Raw genomic sequence first — 17342 nt, 5'->3', positions numbered from 1 at the left:
GTGTCCCAGTTTTCCAAAACAGAACTTGTCTGACCACAGAACAGTTTTCCACTTTGCCACAGTCCATTTTAAATGAGCCTTGGCTCAGAGAAAATGCCTGCACTTCTTGTGCATGTTCTTGCACATGTTTAGATATGGCTTCTTTTTTAGTTTTAGTCGGTGACGGTGAATGGCACGGTGGATTGTGTTCACCGACAATGTTTTCTGGAAGTATTCCTGAGCCCATGTTGTGATCTCCATTACAGTATCATTCCTGTATGTAATGCACTGCGTCTAAGAGCTGAAGATCACAGGCATCCAGTATGGTTTTCCGGCCTTGACCCTTACACATATAGATTTTTCCAGATTCTCTGAATTTTTGGATGATATTATGCACGGTAGATGAGGATAACTTCAAACTATATGCAATTTTTCTCTGAGAAACTCCTTTCTGATATTGCTCCACTATTTTTCGCCGCAGCATTGGGGGAATTGGTGATCCTCTGCCCATCTTGACTTCTGAGAGACACTGCCACTCTGAGAGGCTCTTTTTATACCCAATCATGTTCCCAATTGACCTAATAAGTTGAAAATTGGTCCTCCAGCTGTTCCTTATATGTACATTTAACTTTTCCGGCCTCTTATTGCTACCTGTCCCAACTTTTTTGTAATGTGCAGCTCTCATGAAATCCAAAATGAGCCAATATTTGGCATGACATTTCAAAATGTCTCACTTTCAACATTTGATATGTTATCTATATTCTATTGTGAATAAAATATAAGTTTATGAGATTTGTAAATTATTCCATTTCTTTTTTACTCTTTTTTGGAATCGGGTTTGTAAATTAAATGTCTGCACCATTAATTTCATACACCCACAACACATTCTGAAACATGGACAACCCTATTTTTTTTTATATGGACCTGACATAAATCTTTAGGTTGGGGACATGCAAAATAATTAAACGTTCTCTCCTGAAGTGCACCAACACTTCCATTTTTATTTTCATTCTCATTATTTTGCCCTGATATCCATCTCTTTCATGACTTTAATACTCAAGATTTAACAAAACTATACTTTCTAAATTGCCTACAGTACATGTCAACATTAGTACATCACTACAATATCTTTATAGAAAAATCCTAATACTGAACATGAGTCATGTTTTTTCCTTACAGAAATTTTTGGGCAAATTCATTACCATTTGTATTTATTTTTACTACAAAATCCATGGTCAAACTATGAATTAAGATTTTTCTGCTAAATTACTACTGTAACATTACAATAGATAATAATGATCTCCTTTATACAGTATTTTGGGGGATGATGAGCAATGGGCTGCTGCTGCTTAACTAAGTAAACAAATATATATATATTAGAAGTATATATTAGAAGTGAAAAGAACAGAGCATCAATTTACATTTAGTAGACACTTTTTTCCAAAGCAACTTACATACAGTGCATTCAGGCTATAAATTTTTTTTTCTACCAGTATGTGTGTTCCTTGGGAATTGAACTCACAACCTGACTGGGAGACCTGGGTTCGAGACCCACCTCAGACACATCATGCCAGTCCAGCATGACAGATATAAATACATTCATGAAAGGATATTTTGAGAGTTCGGTTTTTCCTCTTTTTTCTCTGGGTACCAACTGGCCTAACATCAAGGAAGGAGATATAGTTCTATGAAGGAACCTCAAGTCAAGATAAATGACTGTCCAATAGCTCTTGTCACTAAGGTATTCACAGGCATTGATGATAAGGTCAGGCATATTGAAAACAAGGTTACAAAGGATGGAAATTGTAGAATGTATGTAAGGCCTGTGTCCTAAGTGATTCTACTTCTGTCACCAGGAGAACAGAAGGTTAAAACTCTTTCAGACATTACAATGTTACTTACTGTCAGTGTCGGGGAGTAACTAGTTACATGTAACAGAATTGTGCAATTTAATTATGAAATAAATGGGTAACACTTTATCTAAAGGTTTCTTTGTTGCAGTGTAATTATACATTTAAGTACTGAGTCATATTAATTGACAACATGTATTTACTATATGGTTAGGTTTAGGATTATAGTTTGGTTTAGGGTTACTTGCATATAATTATGCATATTCATTGTTATTATATCAGTAAGTACATGTAAAGAGTCACAAGGACACCTTGTTACCAATAAATGTAGTTACTGAGAAAAAAATATGTAGTTAAATTACAGTCAAAAAAGTTGACAGAGAAAGTTGACATGCTTTTCTACTAGTTTTTTTTTAAATCATGACAGATAACCCACAGTATAATAGTCTAATGTTACTTTACTGTATTGTACACACTGTAGCATTCCAATAGCAATTGAATCAACTCAAATGTTAATTGTGAAGACATGTGTGAGCAGATCTATGAGTGCTGACCTGTGGATGGACACAGAGAGGTGGACACCTGTCCCCCCTCAGAGTCCACCGTCATCATGGACCAGTTTGAGTACCTCTGCCCAAAGCGGACAACAACCCGCTCGCCCTGCTTCTTCAGGAACATGGGCGTTTCTGCCAGTCCAAAGACTCTCCGCTGGTCATAGCAGGTCCAGGCCGGGGCAGTGTGGCAGGTGCTGAGCTTGACCAGGCGAGCGTGAAGTGGGATGTCACTGCTCTGATCGGCCCACAGACATCTGGACACGAGCGTGTGTTGGAGTCTGCTGCCGCTGGTCCAGACCCACTGCTGAGACGGGCTGGTCCCGTCACACTTCCTCAGGACCACCACACTCCTGTGTGTGCTCAGACACAAGCCTGTGTCAGCGTGTGCCACCAGAAAACCACCTAGCGGAGAGAAACGCGTGTTTAGTGCTAGTCGTCTGATAACAGCACACAGATCAGAGAGTACAGTCAGGGTCACTGAAGAACAACACGGTGGGACTGGCACAGCTTCTCATGGACTTGTGCAGATAGTTTGGTAGTAATCATACCTGTATACTCAAACCAACATTTATTCAGACACTGTAACATTTCTTATACTATCACAGTTTATAGTTTAGAAAATGGTTACAAAATATGACAAGTTCTCAGAGTTAAAATGTGCCAAAACAAATTCATCTTGACAATGTCAGATAACTTTGATAGAAAGGTATGTAATGAAGTAGACTGAATAGCTAGCTGTTAAATTTAAGAACACAATTAGATAATGCCAATTTATCGCAACCTATTACCACGCAATGTTTCATTTGTTTCAGTGGTGTGAAAAGATCGCATAAGCAATTAAAGAAAAAACTATTAAGCAAAACTTTGTCAGGTCAAAATGTCTGCATCATTTTTGCTCCTAGATTTAACTGGGTTTTTGGGTATAATTTGTCACAGTTTCTTTTATTTTGCTATCCTCATAAAAAAGAATAATGATAAAGAAAGTCTTTTGTGATGATAATTTCACTGGACCTGAGCTGGAACTCATTGTTTCTGGAGTTTTCAGCATATTAACATTAGAAATGAATGTTATTACGGATGAACGAGATCTGTTTCACAAGCAGGAGAAGACAGAAAGTCTTCAGTTAGACCTCATCTTGAGGCTCTCTCACATTTACATGCCATTTTACTTTCTATTGCAAATGACAATTAGTGTTAGCTATTCGTATTAATCAGTGAAATCTGTTTTATAATCACTGCATAAAGGAAGCTTCTTTGTGTTGAAAGTTAAAGTTTAAAATAACCATTTATCCTACTCTACATAATGTAAATGGATTAGTAATGAGCACTAGATAATGAATATGAAAATATCCAAAAGAAAGAAATATGAATGTCACTATACATAACAAAAATGAATTAAATGCTGTTATAATTATGTCATTAATAAAAGGTACTGTAAATGGCGATGAACACACATTTGATCCATCTGCTATGTAGCTCAGTAACAGTTAATGTAACTCAGATTGTCACTAACCATCAATTCAACAAAGACAGCAAAGCCAGTGAATAATGCTAGTATAAATACTCACTCAATGCAGAAAAGCGCTCCAGGGTTATTAGGATGAGAAGCAGCGTTCCCATGCTTCTGCTTTGTGAGTGTCTGAGCTGGAATGAGAGTTTGAGCGCTCAGGAGGAAGCTCTGGTTCAGGGGAAGGAGAAGTCACTTCCTTCTATTCAGTCGTGTGAGGCGAGTGGTCAGTCTCAGACCACAGCTACAGGCCTTGACAGTGTTTCTTGAAATGACTGGTGTTCCTGTGAATTGTGGTGGTGTCCGTGTGTTGAGCATGTTTGAAACTCTACACAAGATAAAGGAAGTTCAGTACAATTCAGCAGGGGGTAACCTATGCTGTAATTTATAAATAAAAATATTTGAACTCTTTCCTTTAGCAGATCAAGGGCTTCATTGTTTTGATGTTTGCATGAAATGCTATGTATGACAGACGTGTGTGTGCTGTCTAGGATATTAACAAATGTCTAATAATAATGTTTCTATGATTGAGCCACGTCTAAAAGGCTGCTTCAATTTATAACAACGTTTTCAGGATTTCTCAGAGGGCAGGCTACAAGTATAACTCGTTTGAAGTAATGGTACTTCATATAACATTATCCAAAGAAACAAATGTTAATGATAAATACCCTGTTATGTTTGTACTGGCTACTGTATACAGGCCACCAGGGCACCATACAGACTTTATTAAAGAGTTTGGTGATTTTACATCTGAGTTAGTTCTGGCTGCAGATAAAGTTTTAAATAGTTGGTGATTTTAATATCCATGTTGATAAAGAAAACGATGCATTGGGATCAGCATTTATAGACATTCTGAACTCTATTGGTGTTAGACAACACGTTTCAGGACCTACTCATTGTCGAAATCATACTCTAGATTTAATACTGTCACATGGAATTGATGTTGATAGTGTTGAAATTATTCAGCCAAGTGATGATATCTCAGATCATTATTTAGTTTTGTGCAAACTTCATATAGCCAAAATTGTAAATTCTACTTCTTGTTACAAGTATGGAAGAACCATCACTTCTAACACAAAAGACTGCTTTTTAAGTTATCTTCCTGATGTAACCAAATTCCTTAGCATGTCCAAAACCTCAGAACAACTTGATGATGTAACAGAAACTATGGACTCTCTCTTTTCTAGCACTTTAAATAAAGTTGCTCCTTTACGCTTAAGGAAGGTTAAGGAAAACAGTTTGACACCATGGTATAATGAGCACACTCGCACCCTAAAGAGAGCAGCCCGAAAAATGGAGCGCAGCTGGAGGAAAACAAAACTAGGAGCGCAGCTGGAGGAAAACAAAACTAGAGGTATTTCGTATTGCTTGGCGGGAAAGTAACATATCCTACAGAAAAGCATTAAAAACTGCTAGATCCGATAACTTTTCTTCTCTTTTAGAAGAAAACAAACATAACCCCAGGTATTTATTCAATACAGTGGCTAAATTAACGAAAAATAAAGCCTCAACAAGTGTTGACATTTCCCAACACCACAGCAGTAATGACTTTATGAACTACTTTACTTCTAAAATCGATACTATTTGAGATAAAATTGCAACCATTCAGCCGTCAGCTACAGTATCACATCAGACAGTGCACTATAGACCCCCTGAGGAACAGTTCCACTCATTCTCTACCATAGGAGAGGAAGAATTGTATAAACTTGTTAAATCATCTAAACCAACAACATGTATGTTAGACCCTATACCATCTAAGCTCCTGAAAGAGGTGCTTCCAGAAGTCATAGATCCTCTTCTGACTATTATTAATTCCTCATTGTCATTAGGACATGTCCCCAAAACCTTCAAACTGGCTGTTATTAAGCCTCTCATCAAAAAACCACAACTTGACCCCAAAGAACTAGTTAATTATAGACCAATCTCGAATCTCCCTTTTCTGTCCAAGATACTAGAAAAGGTTGTATCCACACAATTATATTCCTTCTTAGAGAAAAATGGTATATGTGAGGATTTCCAGTCAGGATTTAGACCGTATCATAGTACTGAGACTGCTCTTCTTAGAGTTACAAATGATCTGCTCTTATCATCTGATCGTGGGTGTATCTCTCTATTAGTTTTATTGGATCTTAGTGCTGCGTTTGACACAATTGACCACAACATTCTTTTGCATAGACTTGAATACTTTGTTGGCATCAGTGGAAGTGCATTAGCATGGTTTAAATTGTACTTATATGACCGCCATCAGTTCGTAGCAGTGAATGAAGATGTATCCTATCGATCACAAGTGCAGTATGGAGTACCTCAAGGCTCAGTACTAGGGCCGCTACTCTTCACGCTTTATATGTTACCCTTGGGAGATATCATCAGGAAACATGTTGTTAGCTTTCACTGTTATGCTGATGATACTCAGCTCTATATTTCTTCGCAGCCCGGTGAAACACACCAATTTGAAAAACTAATGGATTGCATAGTCGATATAAAAAACTGGATGACGAGTAATTTCTTACTGCTAAATTCTGAAAAAACAGAGGTGTTAATTATAGGACCTAAAAACTCTGCTTGTAATAACCTAGAACACTGTCTAAGACTTGATGGTTGCTCTGTCAATTCTTCGTCATCAGTTAGGAACCTAGGTGTGCTATTTGATCGCAATCTTTCCTTAGAAAGCCACGTTTCTAGCATTTGTAAAACTGCATTTTTCCATCTCAAAAATACATCTAAATTATGACCTATGCTCTCAATGTCAAATGCAGAAATGTTAATCCATGCATTTATGACCTCAAGGTTAGATTATTGTAATGCTTTATTGGGTGGTTGTTCTGCACGCTTAGTAAACAAACTACAGCTAGTCCAAAATGCAGCAGCAAGAGTTCTTACTAGAACCAGGAAGTATGACCATATTAGCCCGGTCCTGTCAATACTGCACTGGCTCCCTATCAAGCATCGCATAGATTTTAAAATATTGCTTATTACTTATAAAGCCCTGAATGGTTTAGCACCTCAGTATTTGAATGAGCTCCTTTTACATTATAATCCTCTACGTCCGCTACGTTCTCAAAACTCAGGCAATTTGATAATACCTAGAATATCAAAATCAACTGCAGGCGGCAGATCCTTTTCCTATTTGGCGCCCAAACTCTGGAATAACCTACCTAACATTGTTCGGGAGGCAGACACACTCTTGCAGTTTAAATCTAGATTAAAGACCCATCTCTTTAACCTGGCATACACATAACATACTAATATGCTTTTATTATCCAAATCCGTTAAAGGATTTTTAGGCTGCATTAATTAGGTAAACCGGAACCGGAAACACTTCCCATAACAACCTATGTACTTGCTACATCATTAGAAGAATGGCATCTACGCTAATATTTGTCTGTTTCTCTCTTGTTCCGAGGTCACCGTGGCCACCAGATCCAGTCTGTATCCAGATCAGAGGGTCACTGCAGTCACCCGGATCCAGTACGTATCCAGACCAGATGCTGGATCAGCACCTAGAAAGGACCTCTACATCCCTGAAAGACAGCGGAGATCAGGACAACTAGAGCCCCAGATACAGATCCCCTGTAAAGACCTTGTCTCAGAGGAGCACCAGGACAAGACCACAGGAAACAGGTGATTCTTCTGCACAATCTGACTTTGCTGCAGCCTGGAATTGAACTACTGGTTTCGTCTGGTCAGAGGAGAACTGGCCCCCCAACTGAGCCTGGTTTCTCCCAAGGTTTTTTTCTCCATTCTGTCACCGATGGAGTTTCGGTTCCTTGCCGCTGTCGCCTCTGGCTTGCTTAGTTGGGGACACTTCATCTACAGCGATATCGTTGACTTGATTGCAAATAAATGCACAGACACTATTTAACTGAACAGAGATGACATAACTGAATCCAATGATGAACTGCCTTTAACTCTCATTTTTGCATTATTGACACTGTTTTCCTAATGAATGTTGTTCAGTTGCTTTGACGCAATGTATTTTGTTTAAAGCGCTATATAAATAAAGGTGACATTGATATTCCCATCCTCTGCAACATTGTTAAGGGGCATGTTATTCACAGAATTTCAAATAAAGATTGATTTTGAATAAAGAACACATCTACCAGATTCTTCAACATGGCTACCAAGTAAGCAGATCTTTGTTTCTCCTGTTAAAAAATATTCTGGTTTACTGGATAAAAATCAGTTATTATTACCGATATAGGTATGTTTCCACATTTAGAAAAAAACATTTGATTTAAAAGTTTCAATAAAAATATACTTTGATACAATTAGTATAAATGTGCTTGGACTCCTCATCAAGGCTCCTCATCCTCCACAACACAGTTCTCACTTATCGCTACAGTTGAACTTCTGTTGTGGTAATGAGAATTAAGCCATACAGACTATTTTTATTATATTTATTAGGAATAAATTATTTATATTTTATGAACTAACTGTTGATACATTTTGCTTGTTTCATTGTAGACAGTCAATGTGTGACAAAAAGAAAGCTTTAGCACAGGCCAGTCTGACAAAATTCAGTGAATACTCTTCCCAGAACTGCTGGAAGAGTACAGAAGAGAGAAATATCTGAGATTGTGCACATACTCACACACACACACACACACACACACACACACACAGACGGTGGCAGGGAAACTCATATAAGAAACAGGGCTGCTGTGGACATAAAACTAACAAATCTTCCTAGATGATTGTCATGAACACTTTACAATTCAACCAATTATTATTATTATTTTAGTTTTTTATGGGTTTTTTATAGCTAGGACAGTAGAGAGAGATGACAGGAAAGCACTGGGAGGAGAGAGGGAGCGGGGTTGTCAAAGGACCTCGAAGGAATCGATGTGAGAACAGCAGCACAGTAGATCCACACACTAACCACGAGGATACTGGCGCTGACCAGTTCAATCCATTTTGGACCAGCCAACAAAAAGACACAGATAAAGAAACATGCAAACACTGGCCTGAGGAAGATAAAGATGAACCAGATCGGGGTCACAGACACATCACCTCCATTAAACGCATTAAACAGTGGGAGGAGTGGCTCACCAAACCTGAAACAGATTAAACAGATGATTCCAGTAGGACTCTCAAACATCTGATGGAGATAGATCCTGGCCTGGTTTCTTCCTCTGAGCAGCTGCACCTCAAATCACCAGTGAGGCTCTTCACACAAATGTTGCTCTAGCTGAGCTTTGAGCATCATTACTATGTTTTTCTTAGCTGACCAAATCATGCCTTATCCACACCTGAGAGGCTGCCTGTGGATGCTTTAGTCCAAATCTGAGAAAGCCCCATCAGATATCAGATACCCAGATATTTCTCAGAAAACATGAGTTATAATAATGGAATGAAGGATAAATGATTTGCAGTCCTGGAAAAGTAACTTTTTCAATATACACAGTGTGACGAGTGAGGCGGGGCAGAGAGCCGTGAGAACGGGTCGAGGACGGTGGAGTAATTGGAAATGAGCGACACCTGCAGCACTCACCGGTCTTGAGTCCCATGGAGGAGCTCCGGAAGGATAAAAGAGGAGCTATGACAGTCAAGGACGAGAGAGGACCAGGCCTGGGTTTTATTTTGTGTTTTGGTTTTGTTTGTGCGCAGAATTTGTCCAAGAGAGGTTGTCACGCTGTTTTGTGTTTATTTTGTAATTAAAGTTTCATTTGAATGTTCGCCGGTTCCCGCCTCCTTCTTCCTGTGACTAAGGAGGATTTTTATTGCTACACACAGTAAAATAAGAGCTGAATTTGTCAGCTAGTGATCAGCATGCACTTTCATGTCAGAGATCAAATGCGTCACCCTAACTAAACATATATCTGGACTCCACTTTGAACAAACAAACTATCTCGTTTTATTCTGACCAAAGGATCATGGGAATAAATAGTCACACCAGAGAGTGAGAGAGTTAACTTTCCTGAAGAAAGATGTATAGGTTGCTAGTGATCCTCCTTGTGAGTGAGGATCGTTCCCTGATCCAAAAACCAGAGGGAAATGATGGTTTGATCAAATTTAATTATGAAAAATCTTTAATCGAAGCATTCTAAATTTGCAAAAAACATTCTTGAATTTGAATCAAAACCCTATGAATCATGAATTTAACCGATTGGACAAAGATTCACCACCCTACAAGAAAGCCTGTGAATAGATTCTCAGATGTGATTGGTCGACAGGATTGTTAATCATGACCCACTGAGCAAAGCATAAGAAGCGTGTGAGCTCTGTGAGGAGGCAAAAGCAGATTTGAAGTGTGGAGCTGTAACAACACTTCTGTGATGGAGGAAGCTACACCCAGCACAGGAGGAAGAGATGGAGCGTGACCTTCTGCCTGCACCCACAGCATGTGAAGACACAACTGTGACATGCTTATGTTTGTCAGGTCATTGGATGCAGTGCATGATGTTTAATGGCTATCGTGTATTCTGAAGTAGCCAATCCCATGAAATCAAATAGATTGCTGCTTACATAATTCTATTGTTCGGAGTCTGTGAAACATCTCCTCATGTCCTCAAACTCTCACTCGGATAGGAAACACTTCCTGCACCGCAATCAGTGATTTCCTGCAACTGAGAGACCTTGAGAGCTACAGGACATAATAACACTCAGTCTCTCGTAGTGTCTTACACCATCAAATGGTTAGATATGGAGTTATTTGCAGTAGTATGCATGCAACACAATACACATTCTGGGTAATTAACAGTTTTTGTTTGAGCTTTACCTCAAATGTACTCTGTATTTCAAGTCACGTGCCCTTTATATAGCGCTTTAAACAAAACAGATTGTGTCAAAGCAACTAAACAACATTTAATTAGGAAAACAGTGACAGTGCAAAATGACAGTTAAAGGCAGTTCATCATTGAATTCAGTGATGTCATCATTCAGCTCAGATCAGTTTAAATAGTATCTATGCAATCATTTGCAACCAAATCAACGATATTGATATCCACCTTACATTATAATCCTCTACATTATAATATAGCGCTTTAAACTAAATACATTGCGTCAAAGCATCTGAACAACATTCATTAGGAAAAAAGTGTGTCAATAATGCAAAATGATAGTTAAAGACAGTTCATCATTGAATTCAGTCATCTCTGTTCAGTTAAATAGTGTCTGTGCATTTATTTGCAATCAAGTCAACGATATCGCTGTAGATGAAGTGTCCCCAACTAAGCAAGCCAGAGGCGACAGCGGCAAGGAACCGAAACTCCATCGGTGACAGAATGGAGAAAAAACCCTTGGGAGAAACCAGGCTCAGTTGGGGGGCCAGTTCTCCTCTGACCAGACGAAACCAGTAGTTCAATTCCAGACTGCAGCAAAGTCAGATTGTGCAGAAGAATCATCTGTTTCCTGTGGTCTTGTCCTGGTGCTCCTCTGAGACAAGGTCTTTACAGGGGATCTGTATGTGGGGCTCTAGTTGTCCTGGTCTCCACTGTCTTTCAGGGATGTAGAGGTCCTTTCTAGGTGCTGATCCACCATCTGGTCTGGATACGTACTGGATCCGGGTGACTGCAGTGACCCTCTGATCTGGATACAGACTGGATCTGGTGGCTATGGTGACCTCGGAACAAGAGAGAAACAGACAAATATTAGCGTAGATGCCATTCTTCTAATGATGTAGCAAGTACATAGGGTGTTATGGGAAGTGTTCCAGGTTCCGGTTTACCTAATTAATGCATTTTAAAAAAACCTTTAACGGATTTGGATATTAAAAGCATATTAGTATGTTATGTGTATGCCAGGTTAAAGAGATGGGTCTTTAATCTAGATTTAAACTGCAAGAGTGTGTCTGCCTCCCGAACAATGTTAGGTAGGTTATTCCAGAGTTTGGGCGCCAAATAGGAAAAGGATCTGCCGCCTGCAGTTGATTTTGATATTCTAGGTATTATCAAATTGCCTGAGTTTTGAGAACGTAGCGGTTGTAGAGGATTATAATGTAAAAGGAGCTCATTCAAATACTGAGGTTCTAAACCATTCAGGGCTTTATAAGTAATAAGCAATATTTTAAAATCTATACGATGCAGGGAAATAGTTAGGCTGACAGAGAAGATTTCAGAATTAGAGACACGCATCCAAACTTTAATTGAGGACAGTAAGAATGTTAGGGCTCTAGATACGACTTTGGATACTAATTAGATACTAGCTCAGGGATTCCTGTACATTGTTCGGTTCCGGCAACAGAGCCCCTGCAGCAGGGCAACTGGGTGACAGTGAGGCAGCATAGTCGTGGGTCAAAACACCACTCTTCTGTTCCGATCAAAACATTAAACAGGTTCTCCCCACTCAGTGATGCACCCACTGAGAAACCTGATGAAAGTGCTCTAGTTATTGGTGATTCTATTGTACGGAACGTGAATATAGAGACACCAGCCACCATAGTCAAATGTTTACCGGGAGCCAGAGCGCCTGACATCTTGGCAAATTTAAAAGTGCTGGCTAATGCTAAACGTAAATACCGTAAGATTGTTACTCATGCCGGCGCTAATGATGTTCAACTTCGCCAGCCGGAGATCACAAAAAATAACATTAAAGAGGTGTGTGAACTTGAAAGCACGATGTCAGACACTGTAATATGCTCTGGTCCCCTCCCTGCTTACCGTGGTGACGAGATGCATAGCAGATTGTCATCACTCAATGGCTGGATGTCTAAGTGGTGCTCACAGAATAACATAGGTTTCATAGACAATTGGACGAGCTTTTGGGGCAGACCTGACCTGTTGAAAAGAGATGGTCTTCATCCCTCCTGGGGTTGAGCTACTCTTCTCTCTAGAAATATGGCAAATAGTCTTAGTGTTTATACTTGACTAACTGGGGCCCAGGTCAGGAAGCAGACAGACTGGCTAAACCGACCGTCTGCTAGCTGCCTCCCGTCACAGAGGTCAGTTAATTCTCAGCACATAGAGACTCTTTCACCTAGATATCACACTATAGAGACTGTGTCTGTTCCCCAAACTAGAAAATACAAAAAACCTCCAAACCAAGTTAAGATTAACAATTTAATTGAGGTTCAACAAATAAAAAACAGAAGCAATATGGATAAACAAATGATAAAGCTTGGCTTATTGAATATCAGATCCCTTTCTACGAAAACACTTTTTGTAAATAATATTATCACTGATCATAATATAGATGTACTCTGTTTGACATAAACCTTGCTAAAACCTGATGATTACATTATTTTAAATGAGTCCACCCCCCAAGATTACTGTTATATCATGAGCCGCATCTAAAAGGCAAAGGGGGAGGTGTTGCTTCAATTTATAACAACGTTTTCAGGATTTCCCAGAGGGCAGGCTACAAGTATAACTCGTTTGAAGTAATGGTGCTTCATATAACATTATCCAGAGAAACAAATGTTAATGATAAATCCCCTGTTATGTTTGTACTGGCTACTGTATACAGGCCACCAGGGCACCATACAGACTTTATTAAAGAGTTTGGTGATTTTACATCCGAGTTAGTTCTGGCTGCAGATAAAGTTTTAATAGTTGGAGATTTTAATATCCATGTTGATAATGAAAAAGATGCATTGGGATCAGCATTTATAGACATTCTGAACTCTATTGGGGTTAGACAACACATTTCAGGACCTACTCATTGTCTAAATCATACTCTAGATTTAATACTGTCACATGGAATTGATGTTGATAGTGTTGAAATTATTCAGCCAAGTGATGATATCTCAGATCATTATTTAGTTCTGTGCAAACTTCATTTAGCCAAAATTGTAAATTCTACTTCTTGTTACAAGTATGGAAGAACCATCACTTCTAACACAAAAGACTGCTTTTTAAGTTATCTTCCTGATGTATCCAAATTCCTTAGCATATCCAAAACCTCAGAACAACTTGATGATGTAACAGAAACTATGGATTCTCTCTTTTCTAGCACTTTAAATAAAGTTGTTCCTTTACGCTTAAGGAAGGTTAAGGAAAACAGTCTGACACCCTGGTATAATGAGCATACTCGCACCCTAAAGAGAGCAGTCCAAAAAATGAAAACAGAAAACAGAAAAGCATTCAAAACTGCTAGATCCGATTACTTTTCTTCTCTTTTATAAGAAAACAAACATAACCCCAGGTATTTATTCAATACAGTGGCTAAATTAACGAAAAATAAAGCCTCAACAAGTGTTGACATTTCCCAACACCACAGCAGTAATGACTTTATGAACTACTTTACTTCTAAAATCGATACTATTAGAGATAAAATTGCAACCATTCAGCCGTCAGCTACAGTATCACATCAGACAGTGCACTATAGACCCCCTGAGGAATAGTTCCACTCATTCTCTACCATAGGAGAGGAAGAATTATATAAACTTGTTAAATCATCTAAACCAACAACATGTATGTTAGACCCTATACCATCTAAGCTCCTAAAAGAGGTGCTTCCAGAAGTCATAGATCCTCTTCTGACTATTATTAATTCCTCATTGTCATTAGGATATGTCCCCAAAACCTTCAAACTGGCTGTTATTAAGCCTCTCATCAAAAAAACACAACTTGACCCCAAATAACTAGTTAATTATAGACCAATCTCGAATCTCCCTTTTCTGTCCAAGATACTAGAAAAGGTGGTATCCTCACAATTATATTCCTTCTTAGAGAAAAATGGTATATGTGAGGATTTCCAGTCAGGATTTAGACCGTATCATAGTACTGAGACTGCTCTCCTTAGAGTCACAAATGATCTGCTTTTATCATCTGATCGTGGGTGTATCTCTCTATTAGTTTTATTGGATCTTAGTGCTGCGTTTGACACAATTGACCACAACATTCTTTTGCATAGACTTGAACACTTTGTTGGCATCAGTGGAAGTGCATTAGCATGGTTTAAATCGTACTTATATGACCGCCATCAGTTCGTAGCATTGAATGGATCATATTGATCACAAGTGCAGTGTGGAGTACCTCAAGGCTCAGTACTAGGGCCACTACTCTTCACGCTTTATTTGTTACCCTTGGGAGATATCATCATCTGATGATACTCAGCTCTATATTTCTTCGCGGCCCGGTGAAACACACCAATTTGAAAAACTAATGGAATGCATAGTCGATATAAAAAACTGGATGACGAGTAATTTCTTACTGCTAAATTCTGAAAAAACAGAGGTGTTAATTATAGGACCTAAAAACTCTGCTTGTAATAACCTAGAACACTGTCTAAGACTTGATGGTTGCTCTGTCAATTCTTCGTCATCAGTTAGGAACCTAGGTGTGCTATTTGATCGCAATCTTTCCTTAGAAAGCCACGTTTCTAGCATTTGTAAAACTGCATTTTTCCATCTCAAAAATATATCTAAATTACGGCCTATGCTCTCAATGTCAAATGCAGAAATGTTAATCCATGCATTTATGACCTCAAGGTTAGATTATTTTAATGCTTTATTGTGAGGTTGTTTTGCACGCTTAGTAAACAAACTACAGCTAGTCCAAAATGCAGCAGCAAGAGTTCTTACTAGAACCAGGAAGTATGACCATATTAGCCCGGTCCTGTCAACACTGCACTGGCTCCCTATCAAACGTTGTATAGATTTTAAAATATTGCTTATTACTTATAAAGCCCTGTATGGTTTAGCACCTCAGTATTTGAATGAGCTCCTTTTACATTATAATCCTCTAAGTCCGCTATGTTCTCAAAACTCAGGCAATTTGATAATACCTAGAATATCAAAATCAACTGCGGGCGGCAGATCCTTTTCCTATTTGGCGCCTAAACTCTGGAATAACCTACCTAACATTGTTCGGGAGGCAGACACACTCTTGCAGTTTAAATCTAGATTAAAGACCCATCTCTTTAACCTGTCTTACACATAACATACTAATATGCTTTTAATATCCAAATCCGTTAAAGGATTTTTAGGCTGCATTAATTAGGTAAATCGGAACCGGAAACACTTCCCATAACACCCTATGTACTTGCTACATCATTAGAAGAATGGCATCTACGCTAATATTTGTCTGTTTCTCTCTTATTCCGAGGTCACCGTAGCCAGGGCACCATACAGACTTTATTAAAGAGTTTGGTGATTTTACATCCGAATTAGTTCTGGCTGCAGATAAAGTTTTAATAGTTGGTGATTTTAATATCCATGTTGATAGTGAAAAAGATGCATTGGGATCAGCATTTATAGACATTCTGAACTCTATTGGTGTTAGACAACACGTTTCAGGACCTACTCATTGTCTAAATCATACTCTAGATTTAATACTGTCACATGGAATTGATGTTGATAGTGTTGAAATTATTCAGCCAAGTGATGATATCTCAGATCATTATTTAGTTCTGTGCAAACTTCATATAGCCAAAATTGTTAATTCTACTTCTTGTTACAAGTATGGAAGAACCATCACTTCTACCACAAAATACTGCTTTTTTTTAGTTATCTTCCTGATGTATCCAAATTCCTTAGCATATCCAAAACCTCAGAACAACTTGATGATGCAACAAAAACTATGGACTCTCTCTTTTCTAGCACTTTAAATACAGTTGCTCCTTTACGCTTAAGGAAGGTTAAGGAAAACAGTTTGACACCATGGTATAATGAGCATACTCGCACCCTAAAGAGAGCAGCCCGAAAAATGGAGCGCGGCTGGAGGAAAACAAAACTAGAGGTATTTCGTATTGCTTGGCGGGAAAGTAACCTATCCTACAGAAAAGCATTAAAAACTGCTAGATCCGATTACTTTTCTTCTCTTTTATAAGAAAACAAACATAACCCCAGGTATTTATTCAATACAGTGGCTAAATTAACGAAAAATAAAGCCTCAACAAGTGTTGACATTTCCCAACACCACAGCAGTAATGACTTTATGAACTACTTTACTTCTAAAATCGATACTATTAGAGATAAAATTGTAACCATTCAGCCGTCAGCTACAGTTTCGCATCAGACAAGTGCACTATACAGACCCTCCAGGATTTCACAATGTTGCGATTTGCAACATCAAAGCAAATTCAACCAATCCGGGGCGGTGTTGCAATTTTAACCAATCATCGCAACCTTCCCGCAAATTTGACCAATCATTGGCGTCGTCTGGAGCTGACGTTGACAAATTACCTTCCGCGTTACTTCCGTGTTAAGAAAAGCAGCATGTGCGCGTCAAACGTTTCACACTTGCCGAGCAAAATAACAGCAATAGATCGCCAAAAGCAGTACCCTGGCATTCTGCATGAAAGCGGGGAGAAATTATTTTGCACTGCATGCAACATTGTGGTAGAACACAAAGAAAATCATCGATTGACAAGCATTTTGCCACCACAAAGCATAACATGAGATGTGCAGAAATGCAGGCAGGACGTCAGACGACGAGACAGATCACAATGACGCAGGCTGTTGCATCCAGGTCAATTGCAAGCTAATTCTGAAAGAATTAGGGTGAGTTATTTTAAATTTGCATGCATCGTTAATGTTAAAGTTGGTATATATTATCATGTAATTGCGCTGAT

The 17342-nt window shown here is 38.7% G+C and overlaps 1 protein-coding gene across 1 annotated transcript in view; it reads right to left on the bottom strand.

Moving 5' to 3' along the window:
• Nucleotides 1-4127, bottom strand: part of LOC132124767 (receptor-type tyrosine-protein phosphatase beta-like) — a 51742-nt gene extending 47615 nt beyond the window's left edge. Inside the window, exons 1-2 of the mRNA XM_059535919.1 lie at nucleotides 3952-4127; nucleotides 2384-2785 (exon numbers count right to left, since the gene is read on the bottom strand). Coding sequence (XP_059391902.1) covers nucleotides 2384-2785; nucleotides 3952-4003 — 454 coding nt within the window. The 5' untranslated portion in view covers nucleotides 4004-4127. The remainder of the gene's footprint in view (nucleotides 1-2383; nucleotides 2786-3951) is intronic.
• Nucleotides 4128-17342: the final 13215 nt, after the last annotated feature.

The sequence above is a fragment of the Carassius carassius genome, chromosome 43, assembly GCF_963082965.1.
Source record: "Carassius carassius chromosome 43, fCarCar2.1, whole genome shotgun sequence".
Lineage (NCBI taxonomy): Eukaryota > Metazoa > Chordata > Actinopteri > Cypriniformes > Cyprinidae > Carassius > Carassius carassius.
The sequence above is the reverse complement of the archived record's forward strand: the minus strand, read 5'-3'. Positions and strand labels throughout refer to the sequence as shown.